The 15820-nt window shown below is 50.5% G+C and overlaps 2 protein-coding genes across 3 annotated transcripts; one reads left to right on the forward strand and one right to left on the reverse strand.

Moving 5' to 3' along the window:
• Nucleotides 1–12685: 12685 nt before the first annotated feature.
• Nucleotides 12686–14271, reverse strand: PV06_03666. 2 transcript variants are annotated; one of them, XM_016404477.1, is made up of 3 exons: nt 13821–14271; nt 13270–13765; nt 12686–13220 (listed from the first exon to the last, which is right to left on the reverse strand). In XM_016404477.1, the coding sequence occupies exons 1-3, from the start codon at nt 13828–13830 to the stop codon at nt 12968–12970; spliced, it is 759 nt and encodes a 252-aa protein (XP_016265482.1). In that variant the 5' UTR covers nt 13831–14271; the 3' UTR covers nt 12686–12967. The 2 variants fall into 2 exon arrangements, with proteins under 2 accessions (XP_016265482.1, XP_016265483.1); XM_016404478.1 differs by having other exon boundaries at nt 13270–14271.
• A 391-nt stretch (nt 14272–14662) lies between these two features.
• Nucleotides 14663–15753, forward strand: PV06_03667 (uncharacterized protein; the record flags this gene model as incomplete). The annotated part of the gene is made up of 3 exons (XM_016404479.1): nt 14663–14728; nt 14786–14971; nt 15025–15753. 3 exons carry the CDS (start codon nt 14663–14665, stop codon nt 15751–15753), a joined length of 981 nt encoding a protein of 326 aa, XP_016265484.1.
• Nucleotides 15754–15820: the final 67 nt, after the last annotated feature.

Raw genomic sequence — 15820 nt, forward strand, 5'->3', positions numbered from 1 at the left:
ACCGATCTCAGACGGGCGATGTCGGTGACATCGCAAGTATAAGTGTTGGCTTTGACCCCGTCGTACTTTTCGCATATCCCTTTGGTTTCGCTTAGTGGTTCCGCCAACAAGTCGATGATTGCCAGGTTCGCTCCGGAATTGGCGAGGTTTTCTGAAATGGCTCGACCTATACCTCTGCCGGCTCCGGTGACCACGGCGACTTTACCCTTGTTGGCACCCTTCAAGGCCTCTGGCTTGATGGGACCGTACGGTTCATGTTTGAGAGGGGGGTCGGAAAAACCAAACTTGGAGGCGTCCATGGTTGTATGCTCCTGGGTATGGGTGTATTGACGTTATGGATAGAGACCGATTGACGACCGGAACAAAAATACTGTCCAGTGTACTGTCCAAGACGAATGGTCAAAAAAAGATTGATCGTTTTTTGTTGGACGTCTGTGTCTCCGGTCGAACCGTTCGACTTCTCACCCACCTTCAACAAGAACCCATTTCCCATGTCAAATGTCACGGCAAAATATGGGAGTCATGGTCACATCCCACATGCAAGTCGTCGGGTCATTACCCCACATCCGCCTTGCTGTAATACAAGTACAAGCAAGCCATGGAGTTGTACAACAAAGGGGGGCGGGGAAGATGGAAAAGGTGGATGAAGTGATGAATTGTTGGACTGTGGGGTAAAAAATTGACTTGGGCACCAATGCTCAGCCTCGCCTTCTCCAAAAAACTGAGGTCTGTGTACGAATACGAGTACGAGTAGTACAGCCTGATGGATGTGATGATTACGTTTTCCTCTTATTTGATGCGAAGAGAGAGAGGGGGGGATGATCAACGGGATATCCTTGTGATTGTAATTGTGATGAGGGGAATTAGACCTTCAGGGATGTAGTAGTATTCGTTACTGTCTTGTGTGTGTCTAATTTTTTGTATGTGTAGCCCTCATCTAATCATCCCAACCACTACAACTTCGCTCTAGGAGAACTCTTCTTCTCATTTTCCACCCATTCCTTCAATACGTTTCTCATGACCTTTGCATTGACGTTCCTTGGGATCTCATTCACGAACCTCACCCCTCCTCGAAGACGTTTGTGGTTGCTGACTTTGGCGTTCAAAAAGTCGTGAATGTCTTTTTCGGAGAGTGAAGGCTTCGAAGCGACGATGTACGCCCGAGGGAGGTCATTGCCGTTGCCGTCGGGTACGCCTATGACTCCGATATCCGCGACGCCAGGACATTGTCCCAGTATGGCTTCAATTTCTGTGGGAGATATCTGATGAGACTTGTATTTGAGTAATTCCTAAGAAACCGAAAAAATGTGTCAATTAAATCATATGCTCGTCCGGGAATATATCGAGGTTGATATTGTTATTTGTAAATTGAGATGAGGCTACCCACCTTTGATCGTCCCACAATGTACAATTTACCATCTTCTGAGAAATAGCCGATGTCACCACTTCGGAACCACCCATCTTGAGTGAATGCTGACTTCGTGGCTTCTGGGTTCTTGTAGTATTCTCGAATCATGTTCGGACCTGAAAGAGAACCACTCGTGCGTCAGTATTGTTCCCGCGGTATCTGGTGGCTCTCGTGTAAGATTAAAGGACATACCTTTACAACATAACTCCCCGGGTTGACCTGGACCAAGCCTCTTGCCTTCCGCGTCGATGATGATGGCCTGCATATTGGGTAATAATCGTCCCGAACTGCCTTCTGTGCCTGTCTCCATCGGGGCAGGCTGTGCGGCACCGGTCGTGGTCTCGGTCATTCCCCAATTCACCCGCATGATGACACCCTCGGGCAACATCTTTTGGACTTTGGCTTGTAGCTCTTTAGGCAGGGGAGACGCTCCACTCATGACGAACCTGAACCCGGCCAGGTCTTCCTTGCTGCATTCGTTGGAGATTCGATTCCAGATGGCCGGGACCATGAAGAATGTCGAAAGACGGTATTTGCGGATACATTCGATCAGGTAAGGGAAGTCGAATTTCTTGAACATGTACACTTGCATGCCGCACTGCATGGCCATCATGGTCTGTACGGTGATGCCGAGAACGACGGCGTTTTGCATGATGCCCGGCATGCGGAGGTATTCTCCTTCGCTGATGGCCTTGGTGGCGAAATGGTCGAAATGATACGCCATTTGTAAAAGGTTTGCTACGATATTGTAATGCGTGATTTTTACGCCTGTGTTTCGAAACTCAACGTTAGGTGCGCACTTTGGATACTGAGGTTTTGTGGATCGGTGGTGATGGTGATTGTGGCAAACTTACCCTTTGGTACACCCGTCGTGCCACTCGAGTAGACCAGACAAGCAGTGGTACTCTCAAGTTCAGCCTTGTCAGTTATCTTCCGCCACTGTAGGCATGAATTGCTAATAATGGATTTTCCGTTCGCGTCCACAATGTCTAGTGATTCAGACATCATGGTCAGGATACGAATATCCTGGATTCCAGACTGAGCGACGGCTTCTCTGGCGACTTTTTGGGTCTGTGGAGAGCAGATCAGGATCTTGGGACTACTCAGCTTGAGTTGCCGAGTGAGTTCAAAGGCCGTGGCTGTCATCGGACACGTCGCGTGGATGCCCGCCGCACACAGAACGCCGAGTAGTGTCGGAGCGACCATGACTTGGTTCTCGACAAACGACAAAACAATATCCTCGCCGCCGCGCTGTTCGCCGATACCAAGATCCCGGAGACCTTGACCGATTCGACGTGTGAGGTCCCTCGTTTGTCCGAGGGTGACTTTTAGGTTCGGATTGAAACCATCGAGCCATATTGAATCCTTTTCTTTGAACCTTGTCCGCTCAAACAGAAATGTCAGGATATCTTGGTTTGGGATATCGATTTGATAATTGGACGTGAAAATCATGGTGACCTTGGGAAGTATCAAACGGTGCTAAATATACTGCTGGAAATTATCAAACAACTCTTCAAGCCGTATTCGATGGAAACCGAAGCAAAGGACTCTGCCCCTGCTCTGCCCTAGGACACAAAGGTGATAATGTGTTTACAGCAAGGTCGAGGTTGAGGTCGGACGCCAAATCCCCAACAAAGACCACACAAGGCTGCACCGAGCCTTGTTGCGTAGGTACCTTGTCTGATCTCACCCTCTTCTGCCTTTTGATCTTCAACTTGACAGTACTTTGAAATGAGGAGACAAGAGATACGCTCTGTTACTCCTTCTTGCCTGGCTAAGGTAAATCTTGGAGTGATGGTTCATTTGTCAACTCTTCCGACTTACAAAACACTCTCCAATCAATTCCATTCCAAAAAGGTAAGACGAAGTTACTCCATGCAAAAATACCGCCGACCCCTCCACGTCTGTGGAAAGAAAAACTTGGGGAAAGCCGCAGATTCAGTGGAGTAAAGAGGTCGGTTTGTATCTGTGCTCCGTACCTAGTCCAGCTACTGTTCCTCTGGAACGTGGGGCTCCAAAGGGGGAATCTGGACAACTGGGGCCAGGGCCACACCGAAACACCCAACACCATACATCCACAGAACAGACAACTTACCTAAGCTTCCACCTGGGTCGATATCACCTTGTTACAGAGAGTGTCCAGGCGTGGCAGATCCACGAGGCTGTAAAGTGCCTTTTGGAAAGGGAAGGCGTGTGAACATTCACGGCCACGGCCACCTTTTGGAGCTAGAGGGGCAAGAAAATGGGGGCAAATACTCCGTTAAAGGGGATCAAAGGTGCGTTCTGTTTTATCCTATAATGAGGTGTCCAAGAACGAAGAAACGAGAAGCCCTGGGGTCATTTTCATCTCGCCCGTCACTTTGAAGATTCGGTGATTGCTTTCCTCGTTGGTGTCAGCATGGTCGATTTGCAACGGACTCTTGAAATGTCACCATTGGTGTTGGGTTCTGTCTTTCAAGGCCCAATTTTCAAAATGAATCGATGTACAAAATCATGCCAGACGAGAAACTGACACGATTGTTTTCCCTCACACACACACAGTCCTCGAACTAGGTGGTCTAGCACCATCTCCTTTTGCCGGGTAAGCAAACTCACCACGCCTCCTGACATCCACCACTCAGTCACCGCACATACTCGTTATGGGTGACAGGTGTCCTTGTTGTTGTTGTTGGATTTTCCAACACAGACAAACCAAAGGAAAGAATCTCGACTAACCACACAACTGGATACAGACTCGTTCTCGCCGACTATGGAGCCGACGTCGTCCGGGTCGACCGACCGACCGAAGTGTTTGGTCCACCACGAGACACTCTGTGCCGGCGCAAACGGTCCATCGTGATCGACCTGAAATCGCCTTCTTCACGCGACGCGTTTCTGGCGCTGGTCAAGGTCGCCGACGTCCTCATCGACCCCTACCGACCGGGCGTCATGTCCCGGTTGGGTCTCGGTCCCGAGACCCTCGCGAAGCTCAACCCTCGTCTCATCTACGCCCACCTCCACGGGTTCCGGCCCGACGGGTTTTACGGAAAAGCGGCCGGCCACGACCTCAATTATCTCGCGGTGAGTGGCATCTTGAGCATCTTGGGCCGCAAGGACGAAAAGCCTTCACCGCCCGCGAACATCCTGGGTGACTTCGCGGGCGGTGGGTTGGTCTGCGCCACGGGTATCTTGTTCGCGCTCCTCCACCGACACTCGACCGGTCGCGGACAGGTGGTGACGGCCAACATGGTCGACGGGTCGACCTACCTCGCCACCTTCCCGCGGCAGCAACACGGTCACCTGAACATGGACCGTCCGCGGGGCGAGAACCTCTTGGACGGCGCCGCACCGTTTTACGAAGTTTATGAGACAAAGGACAAGAGGTTCGTGGCGGTGGGCGCACAGGAGCCACAGTTTTACGCTCAATTGTTGCGGGGGTTACGACTAGACAAGGAGAAGGATAAGTTGCCGGAGCAGTGGGACAGGACTCAGTGGCCGGTGATGAAGACGAGGTTCGAACGCATCTTCAAGACCAAGACAATGAACGAGTGGCGAGCCGTGTTTGACGGTACCGACGCCTGCGTGAGCCCCGTCCTCAATTGGGACGAGGTCGAAAGGCCGTACAAGCCTCTGGTCGAGTTGAGTGAGAGTCCCGGTTTGGACGTCAGTGTGCAGGAAGACTTTCCCGAAGTCAAAAAGGGTCAAGGGTGTAACGAGGTGCTGAGCGAGTGGGTTCCTGACGTACAGAAAAAGATGAGGGTCGATGATAGGACAAAAATCCTTTCAATGGTGAAGAGGAGAGATGTCAGACTATGAAAATAATAGTCCATGATGGCTTGAAAGGATTGTTTAATGTTGCATAGTCTGATGCGAAACGTGGATCCTGGCGTTGAGGTGTACTGTCAAAGTAATTGTCATGTCGTCCATGGATCCATATCTGTGATTCCGTCGCTCATGATTCTTTCGTGTGCATACCTGAACTAACTCCAACTCGGTGCTTCTTGGGCACATCATATTCATGACTTTTGGCGGTTCTAACCCAGTCCCCCCCAGACACGCCATGTTCTCAAGGTCGTGTACGTATTCTCTGGTTATCTCGTTCTTTTCTTTCCCTCATTTCTCATCAACGCGTGTTCTTGACAAGCCATCCAACAACCATCACGGAACATTCTCCATGGTCAATCTTGTCTCACCGTCAAACACGGTCAACTCTTTTCGAGCACGAGTAGCTTCGTCACGGATAATCTGCTCAATCTCGTTTGATCTCGGAATGAATCTGGCCTTGAACTGTTCGGGCCTCATATTCTCACTCTTTGTGAATGCGTCGATGCTGGTGTCAAGCTTGACTTCGTTGCCCTGTTTTGTAGGAAATTAGTACTAATTAGTTTTACCGAAACCACAACAACAAATGCCAAACGTCAGAAAAGAGTAAAAACTTACATGCTCATCCAAGCCGGGTTTCATTTCAAAAGCCCAAAGCAGGGTAGCGATGGTCATGAACAGACCCTGTTCCGCCAAGGGTTGACCACTACATTGTCGACGACCCCAACCAAAAGCATTGTGTCCTTGCTTGGTGGGATAAGGTCTCTCGAGACGACCACCGTAGTATCGTTCGGGTCTGAATGTGTCGGGGTCCGGGAACTCTCTTGGATTGCGATGAATGGCCCACACGTTGCCAGTGATGGGGGTGCCCTTGGGGATGAAGTAACCACGGTAGACGTCGTCCTGGATAGGGGCGTGTGGGATACCACCTAGAATGGTGACGGTTCTCCATCGGAGAGTTTCGCTCACGATAGCTTTGACGTACGGCAAAGAACTTTCGTCGTTCCAGTCAGGCACTCTCTCCCTGCCCACTACCTTATCGAGCTCCTCGTGGGCCTTCTCCTGGACATCCTGGAAGACGCACATGGCCAAGATGAAGGCCAGGGTGGTACCGCTGGTGGTGTCGACGCCTCCACCGATGAGGTTGGAGGTCAAGGTGGCGATTTCTTCGTCAGTCAGTCCGCTCTGGGCTTGCTCCTTGAACAGGCGTTTCGCGAAGTTGTCTTCCGGCATCTGAGCACCTTCTTTGGACAGAGCGGCAAAGTACCTTTGCACGTGTTTCGAAATTGAAAGCATCTGTTTGGGCCAAGGGTAGATCCAGTTGAGCAGTCTGGGGAGGTCGGCGAGGAAGGGGATGGATTCGATTATGTACAAGCCGGGAATGATGAGGTCGACACCTTCCATGACCTTCAGGGCCATCTGGCCGACGTAGTCGTTGATCTTGTCGATGCGACGACCCCAGCCGATGATCGAGACGACCGAGGTGGAGTACCGTTCGATCGATAAAACGTGGTCTTCAGGTCTTTCCATGAGATCTCGAACGAGTATCTTGGACTCGTTGGCCTGTACGTCGCGGAAGGGTCGGACAGCTTGGGTGCCCACGGCGGTGTGCTGTGGGGAAAAAACAAAAAGGTCAGAGAGACAGGTCTTTTTCTCCTGCTCGGCAGGGAGATAGCGAGAGAGAGCCACAAACATACCATGAGTCGCCTATGCAATCGCCATCGGTCACCATAGACAAGGCAGACTTGATTGTTTTCCGTGGCGTTGATCATGTCACCTGTGTCACTCGTCAAAATGGCGGTCCGTGGGAGACAGGACAGAAAGGAGTAACTAACCCATGGCAATCATCCGAGGACGACTCGAGTAAATGTTGGCCTTCTTGTCAAGCAAGTCCGATATCGACCAGATGTCGTTGCACATGATGGTAGGACGGTGACCCTGCCAGATTGTGATCATGGGGTCATTGTATTCCTTAGACCATCTCTCAAATTGGATCCAAGGCTTGTACTTTTCAATCACGAAGAAGTTGCCGAAGAGCGGGAGAGGAAACGGGCCCGGAGGCATCTTTCGACGGAGACGAAGGACTCCGACATAGTCGACAAGGATCCAGAGGATAGGGATGGCGACGACACCGATAAGGGAGTATTTGAGGATGTCGACGGTGGTCAAAGGTAGGTTGGTACCTCCATGAGGGCTGAGCGTTTGGAGGACACCCATGTTGCCTTCGCGAAGTCGTCCTAAGAAGTTCAAAGGCTTGGTGGTTCTTCAGTCTGTTTATGGAATCGAGATCAACTTGTTTGCTTCGAATATTTATGGCATTCGAAATGATCAAAACAGCCGCTCAAGCCTCTCGAAGGTGATAAACCTACGCTCGGTGGATTTCTCTCATATAGATATCCGAGGTACTGTACTCTGGACACCACAACACATCCACGTTGCTAGAATCCCACTCACTCTGACTTGACAAAATCTGGGGCTTGTGTGGGTTCATGCGGGACTCTCTCCAGGGCTTTGGCACTTTCTGTGTTGGAGAAACACGCCGCGACGTCTTGCAGTGCTCGAGGCTGTGACTTGCCGTGTACGGAATAACAAGAGCACGGAGGACGTACGTGCTCCTGACTAACTTTGACGCATTCGTAGAACAAGCCCGCACACTGACTTCGAAGTGTCGAGCACAAGTCTCTTGACCAGACAAGCCAGTCTAGTTTCCAACCCGCATCAGACCACAGGCTACCTGAATTCTCTGACCCATGGCCAAGCCCGCACCTCTGGGGACAGGAGCCTCGCGATCCGGGGAAGAAATGGGATTCCGTGAGAGATCTTGCACAGTAACCGGGATAAATCCATCGTACTAGCTTCACCCACGAAACCCTGTGCGCCCAATATTAAAGGCATTAGGCGAATAGCTGCCCGGTGCCGAGAAATCACAAGCCTGCTCTGGGGAATGTTCAAAAGTTTTCGCTTGTCGTAGGTTTACTTGGTGCCCGGATCTTGCACCAGGAAAGTTGAGGGGCAGCTTCACCCGTCACAAGAGCCCAGAGTTCTGCCCACGGGGTGGTGAGTGGGTCAGGCGATTGTTCAACCCTCGGGTATATCTAATGATGTCTCCCACTGCCTGGTGTTCGACGATCTCTGGTACTCGGCTGTGCTGGTATTGATATAGATGATATTGTAAAACAATGGCACAATTACAGAGCTTCCTTGCCAACGCAAAGACAGTGTCCCCGCTCGTGGTGGGATGTGGTCTCCTCGGGCTATGGGTCCTTTTCCAGTTGTTTTCCTACCTTCGAGATCCTCTGAGGGACATACCTGGTCCCTTTACGGCACGTTTCAGCAGACTGTGGTATCTGAAGGAAGTCGCCAGCGGTCGCTTTGAGAAGACCAACATCGCTCTGCATAAGAAGTATGGGCCGATTGTCAGGATCGCTCCACATTACTATTCCATCGATGACATGAATGCGATTTCGACCATTTATGGTCACGGCACACATTTCGTCAAGGTGGGTTAAATGTGTAGCTATGCGTTCGTGTGGAAGAAGACCCCCGGACATTATTGACGAGAAGTAGGGCAAGTGGTATATTGCCTCAGCGCCGCCGACTAACAAAGTACCGAATCTTTTCACTGAACTCGATCCGGACGTACACTCCGCCGTTCGACGAAAGGTGGCTTCATTGTACTCGATGACAAGCCTGGTCGCCATGGAACCCAATGCCGTCGAGTGTGCTCAATTGCTCATCGAGAAATTTACTTCATTGGCAGAGTCGGGCAAGCCAATCAACCTGCAAGTGTGGCTGCAGTACTTTGCATTTGACACCATTGCCCTCATCACTGTAGGTTCTCATCCTTTCCCCTCTTGAGAGCGTGCAGAAGATTGATCTCTCGTGTCATAAGCTGAGTAAAAGATTCGGCTTCCTGGACACCGGCGAAGACAATGGGGGAATGATTGATGCGTTGCACAAGTATCTCCTGTATCTTTCCCAGGTTGGTGTCATTCACGAATGGCATTCGACCCTCAACTGGGTTATGTCTTTCCTGCCGAAGCAAGGCATGCATTATCTGGGAAGCTTTATGACGGATCAACTCGCCGAGGGTCAGCGACAAAGGCCAAAAGGAAGTCTTGAGAAGGATCAATCAAAGTCCACAGACGACTTTCTGACCAAATTGTTACGCATGAATGCTCTTCAGCCAGATAAGTTCACAATGGAAGACGTCTATTCGATTTGCATGACCAATATCGGAGCCGGATCCGACACCACTTCAGTCAGCCTTGCTGGTATTATGTACTGCTTCATGAAGAACCCAGAGGCATTGGAGAAGGTACGTGCCGAGCGTCTGCGGCATCGGAGTTCGCTAACGAAAAGCAGGTCAGGAAAGAGATCGACGAAGCAATGCAAGGTCGCGGGTCCGACGAGATGCTCAGCTTCCAAGAAGCGCAGAAGCTGCCATACCTCCAGGCGTGTATCAAGGAGGGATTACGTATGCATCCCGCTACCGGTCTGCCCATGGTTCGAGTGGTACCTAAGGGCGGGTCGACCATCGCAGGACGATATTTCCCGGCAAAGGTGCGTTATTGCATGAATCCTTGAATATAGGATACTAACTCGAAATCAGACCGAAGTTGGTGTGAACAGCTGGGTGGCCCACGCCAACCAGAGCATCTTCGGTCCCGATGCGGAAAAGTTCAGACCAGAGAGATGGCTTGAATCGGCAGAGAGGACATCAGATATGAACAGATACATTATGACAGCAAGTATCATCAAACGTTGCGGCAAGACATGTCCTAACCAGTCTTCATAGTTCGGCGTCGGCTCACGTACCTGCATCGGCAAGAACATCTCGTTGCTCGAAATCTCGATCTTGATCCCTGAACTGGTGAGAAAGTTTAACTTCACATTGACACACCCAGAACGTCAACTCGAGACCGAGAATGTGTGGTTTGTGAAACAAAAGAACTTGGATTGCTATGTGTCGCTCAGGAGGTGAAATATGCGGTCTTGTCTAAGGTGGCGGCTGCAGATAAGCATAGGTTGTCAATGCGAAGCATAACCCCATCTGAGGATTTGTGAAGCTTCGGTACATAATCTCTTCAATGCTCCTGCACCATGGCGTCGCCGCTCGGTAGCATGTCTAGCAAAAATTGCAGGACCCATTCCTGCATAGCCAGGGAATCATGCTTCCCTTTGGTGCCCTCCACCCAGCCCTCAACTTCGTCTGGACGATAGCCACGTTCAGGGGTGAAGAGGTATCTAAACGACTCTGACATTATCCACGAATCGCATTCCCAGTGGGGCTGCGATGTGAGAACTCTACCGGGTTCGAAGAGTCCTTGTACGTGACAGTGCTTGGTGCTTCCGAGCGACATCCACCGCCCCGGTAAAGACCCTGGTGCCTTAGGGAGGACAACATGATCGCCATGTCCAAATTGTAAGCATAGCTGTGGTTCCGGTCCAGAGCCAACCGATACTGTGTCCGCATTGATATAATATTCCAGTCCAGGGAAATAGGGTGTCAGTTTGGGATTTAGCATGACCGTTTGCAGACCAGATTCGAATCCACCAGGGTGTTTTTCCACAATGACTCCGTGGCCACCGAGCAGAGTCTGGCTGATGATTTGATGACCAAAGCATACCCCTGCTATTCGAACCTCGGGGTATCTGCTGTATACGAGTTTGATGAAATCCGCTAGTGGTTTGATCCATGGGTCAGGGTCGTATGCTCCTGCCATCGACCCTGTCACTAGTATGGCGTCTATCTTCCTTGGATCAGGAAAATGCCCCTTGACGACGTCGAAGCCACAGAGATCAAGCGGACAAGATACGTCGAGGCGTTTCGCGGCATCAGCTAAGACTGACGTGAATATTCCGCTGAAATATGGGCCGTATGCCTTTGCTATAGTGGGGACGTTACGTTCACAGTCGAGGATTGCTATCCGTCGGACTTGACAGCCAGATCGAGCCGGGAGTTGCATTTTGGTTGAAGTTGGAGGAGGATAGATTGTAAAACGCTGAGGATATCGAACAATGACAGGACCTTTTTCAAAAGGCACGACGTTTGCATGGTACCATCCAAGAAGTGGTGGGGGTGAGCAAATGAGTAGTATGTACTCTTCTTTGGCCCATGGCCGCGAGAGTCCTGGAAGGCATATCGTTCCTCTTTAGGAAGGCGAGATACGTCTGAGATAGCGAGGTGGAGTTGAGCGCCGTCCGTGGCACCTTCAATGTCATTGGACATCAAATGATCAAGCCACAGAGATGTCCTTGATGATTGAGAATGTCAAGGCAGGTGTATGGGTCACTTTGACAATGCCCTCATATCTGCTACTCTTTCGAGGCTCTCAGCATGAAAGCGCTGCTAGTATGGCGAGGTCGTAGTGATTGTAGCCCGAATAGTCTCAACGCAAGAATGTACGGGATGCGGTGTTGTCGAATGGTACAGACGATGTTCGGCAGAAATGTAGACTCATGTTGTGGGATGGAAGTTAGACCGTCTCAGCTGGTCTCAATATGGCCTCGCGATATCTTTGACCACGAGGCTGTAACTCACTCAGATATTTCAGTGCCACTTATCACTTCGCATCGCTTGTTAAGTACACGACGCAGCAAGTGGCGTTGCTATTGGGGCTTGTTCTCGCTCGTCTCCCATGTGTATCGTCGTGGGCATTGTCGCAACATATGCTTGCTGGATGGCTTCAGGCGTAAAAGCTGGACAGCTGCTGGATCAGATACACAGGTGCACCGGCCTCATTTCGAGCTAATCGTACTTGGTCTGAGGCTTTTGCTCAATAGCGAAGGGATGCGAAGGACTAGCTTCATCAGAGGGGCTTCTCCCAAAGTGATGTTAGCCTGGAATGAACACACAAGGTCGACGAACCAGAGTCATATGGATACGATTGTGAGATTCTGCCATCACTTTGGACTCTGTAACGAAATCCCAATGTAAAATATATGAGGTGGAATCTCGCACGCAATTAAATAATCACGGACTCGAGATAGCAAGAAAAGTCTTTGTACTACCTATTGCTTCTTTTCTTTTTGTTTTAGCTAGAACCAATCCTTACACTCGTCTTATGCTTCGTGTGTACACCATGATTCCTCATCCCGACCTCTCGATCGTTGACTGTGATCGCCTCTACGACGTACTGCCATTCCCCATACGCAGCTTATGCCGACTCAGCCCCAGATTGCGAATGGTCAAGGAAGCGGTGGGGTGTACGGATAGTGAGACGACCTGTAAGGCTTCCGATCACCAAAGACCACGTATGAGTGGTGAGATGTGCCCGGGAACTACAAGAAGGTTGCCTGATTCCGTTGTCATCGCCCGCACCGTACGCGTACACATTTGCTTAGACACAGATTCGTGGAGAAAGGCAGTGGTGATCTCTACATTGTCAGAAGCGATTGAAAAATAATGTGCTTGCTAAGTATAATTAACCTGGAATAAGGGAACTCTAGAATTTGTCAATTTGATCTGTGTGGTAATTCAACAAGTGTAGTCTTATTATGGTCATCTGCATACACTCGCAACCAGATATTAGAGATATACACTAGGTAACAGTAAAGTATTCTGGCATGACATGTCGCCATGGTCAAGACCATCCCTTGGTTTCAACCATTCCACTCCGTAGAACTCCATAAAATGAGCGTCATGAATCTGTATCGTTTAATCCTGATATCCTGGATTGTCTCTACAGAATTCTGTAGATAATACCGGCATCTTGAACCATCTCCTCTTCTCACCGTCTCGAGCACACCTGTCCTCTATGCTCCGTATTCTTTGTCATGGACGAAACTGCCCCTGCTTCGTGTGCTCCTGGTCCTTCTTCCACCGAACCGTCGTCGCCTCGTTGACTTCGGCGCACTGTCTCTTCGAGCGCCTCCACCCAAGCAGAAGAGGACCGTCGACAGGAAGAAACAGGCCACAGCGGCCCATTCGAAGCCAAAGGCATATTTGCCAATTTGCGCAGATTGACCATTTGAGCGGAAGTTGTCGCGACCTTTGACATAAGCAGCACTATTCCATGTCAGTAAATTGTTTTTTGTTAGCAGAATAGACTACTCACGTCATCAACGCTGCTTGTATGGTCTGGAAGAACATTGCGATCATAGTAAGCAATCCACTCAAGTAGCTACCAATTCTCGTGCATAACGCAAGCAAACCCGTGAAGAGGGCGCAGACGCCGAAGAACAAGGCTATGAGCATGAAAGCGAACATGAACCGAGTCATGAGGAAGTAGTAGCCATGGTGTTTGACGAAATTTCCAGGGACGTTCTCGTCAGTGCCGAAATTTCGATGCGAAGAGGGATCGAGTGGGAATGCCGGGTGGACTTTGGAATAGTTCTCTTTGCCGCAGACCGTGCGGCCATTCTCAACGTTACAAACATTCCAGTATGACCATCGAGAAACGGGAGGGGCGCCAGGAATGTTGCCAGTGTCGGCCTGGAGGAAATAGAACTTGTTGACCGGACCATGATCAACTGCGCCGCCGAGTAGGATCAAGAACATGAACAGGAGCCCGCCTGCCACCAATATGAGGGAAACGAAGCTGAAGAGTGATCCTAGAGCAGAAGTGTCAGTGTGCGAAATCCAACTTTTGTGCGCATGTTTACTCACGGCCTGCCATGACGAAGTGCGCAAGGTAAGATGTCAACACTAGTGAGTCGGTCGCAGTCGCGTGTCGAATTCGCAGTCGGTGACGAGAAGGTCGACGAGGCGCAGGTTTGGAGGGAGGTCGAGGGCGAGGTGAAGGACCGGGATACAAATAGAAGAGTAACGAAAGAAGCAATAGTGGGTTGACAGGTAGGAATGGCTTTTTCTAGTAGTAACCAGGCTTGTGATGTCTTGGATGAGGTCACTTGGGGGTCATCAGCCACGGGCCCAAGGGTAGCTAGGGAAGAGCTGCAGCTTGCTATGCCGGGAGTGGTAGGGTGTTGACGGGCGGTGGAGAGGTGGGATGAGCAGGGCGATGGGAGAGACGGAGAGATGCCCAATAAACTACGGCCGGTTGACGTGTCCAGGTCTTTCGCAAGAGGCTTGAGGGTGGAGGACGATTGGGGCTCTAGGCAAAAGTTGACGAGAGAAGTTGTGTGCGTGTGTGTGGCAGCTTTTGGATGGTGTCACTTCACTTTCTCTCTTCGAGGCCGCAAAACAATAAGGTGCCTACATCAACCGTCGGTAGCACCACGTCATCACTAGGAATTTCCACCTAAACAGGCCCCAACCAGGAAATCCCAATATACTAAACCGATACTAGCTAGCTTCCGCAGCTAGCGAATGATAGCGTCAACTTTGCATTTATAGCGTCTAAAAACACGAGCATCACCAGATACGAGAACGGCATCACAGTGAAATCATTGCAACGCTCGTTGACGGAGGATCTACATTGCACATCAATCGAGTCTAGATCCATCCGGCCTGCGTCGACAAGCTCTAACCACACACAAACCATAGCCGCCATGTCTACTTGGGTATATCCCCCCATACCGCCGGATGAACTGCGCAAGGCGGAAGAAGACTCTTTGGTAAGTTTGACCCGACCCCGTGGGAGAGAAATGTTACATTAACGCACTGAAAAATAGAAGCTCGAGCTTCAGTGGCTTTTGAAGTCCCTACAACACTCACTTGGTGCGCTTAAAGAGGGTCTCGAGGAATGTGCGGCATTGCTGGCTGCAAAGGAACCAGGGTCAACTCTCGTGTTGTCATCATTAAGGTCTGAAAGTGTCAAAGGTTTTGTCACACGGGTTGGCACCAAACTTGTCAAAGGCGTCGGTTGGCCCAAGCGAGAGGGTAGACGTCGGGTATGCTAACATCATCATAGGATATACATCTACGCCTTACAACACTGCCTCCCAACACACCTCGAGGCACCACGACATCTACCCCGTCCACGAGGCTTATATTTCACTCGTCTGCTTCCACTGCTGATATTCTCCTGCCGCAGTTACAGGCAGTCCGATCAAGGATCAATGATTCCCTTGATATCATTGACATAGCGAGATGGACAGGTCAATCCACAGATTCGTCTTTCATCTCGGGACAACTTAGACTTCTTCATGATCACCTTCGTGAAGCCCGGTCCTATCTGAAAGGGCCTGTCACCGGCGCCGAGGTCGCAGCCATACCCGGAGCAGAATGGTGGAATTGCAGTGCGGATGAGAGTATATTTCAACCACCTCTGGGTGATTACCTGAGTCTACACTTCACAATCCAAGATGCGAATCTTGTGCTCACTGTCAGGACTCTGGCACCGACATCGCCCGGCGGAACTCCAAGTACTCCAGCCGAGGGCTCATTTTCTTTGTCTGGTTTCAACCTTAGGTCGAAGCTATTAGGTCTCGGACCAAGACCACCGAATCATGATGAAATGGGCGAGATGTTTGACTGGCGTGGGAAACAAGAGGTCATTGTTCGCGAAAAAGTCCGGGTTGAGAGTGGCGATCCGAGCTTGATGAGTGTAGCAGCCAAGCTGAGTGCCCTGGAACACGAGGTTGCCCGGTGGCGCATGAACCTACGAATTATTTTGACGGGAAGCGTTGAAGAGGATTGAAGCCTCGAAACGACGGCGACGATTCCCAGTCGGAGGGAACGCGGACGGATGTGGCAGTGATTAATCT

The sequence above is a fragment of the Exophiala oligosperma genome (assembly GCF_000835515.1).
Source record: "Exophiala oligosperma strain CBS 72588 unplaced genomic scaffold supercont1.3, whole genome shotgun sequence".
NCBI classification, from domain to species: domain Eukaryota; kingdom Fungi; phylum Ascomycota; class Eurotiomycetes; order Chaetothyriales; family Herpotrichiellaceae; genus Exophiala; species Exophiala oligosperma.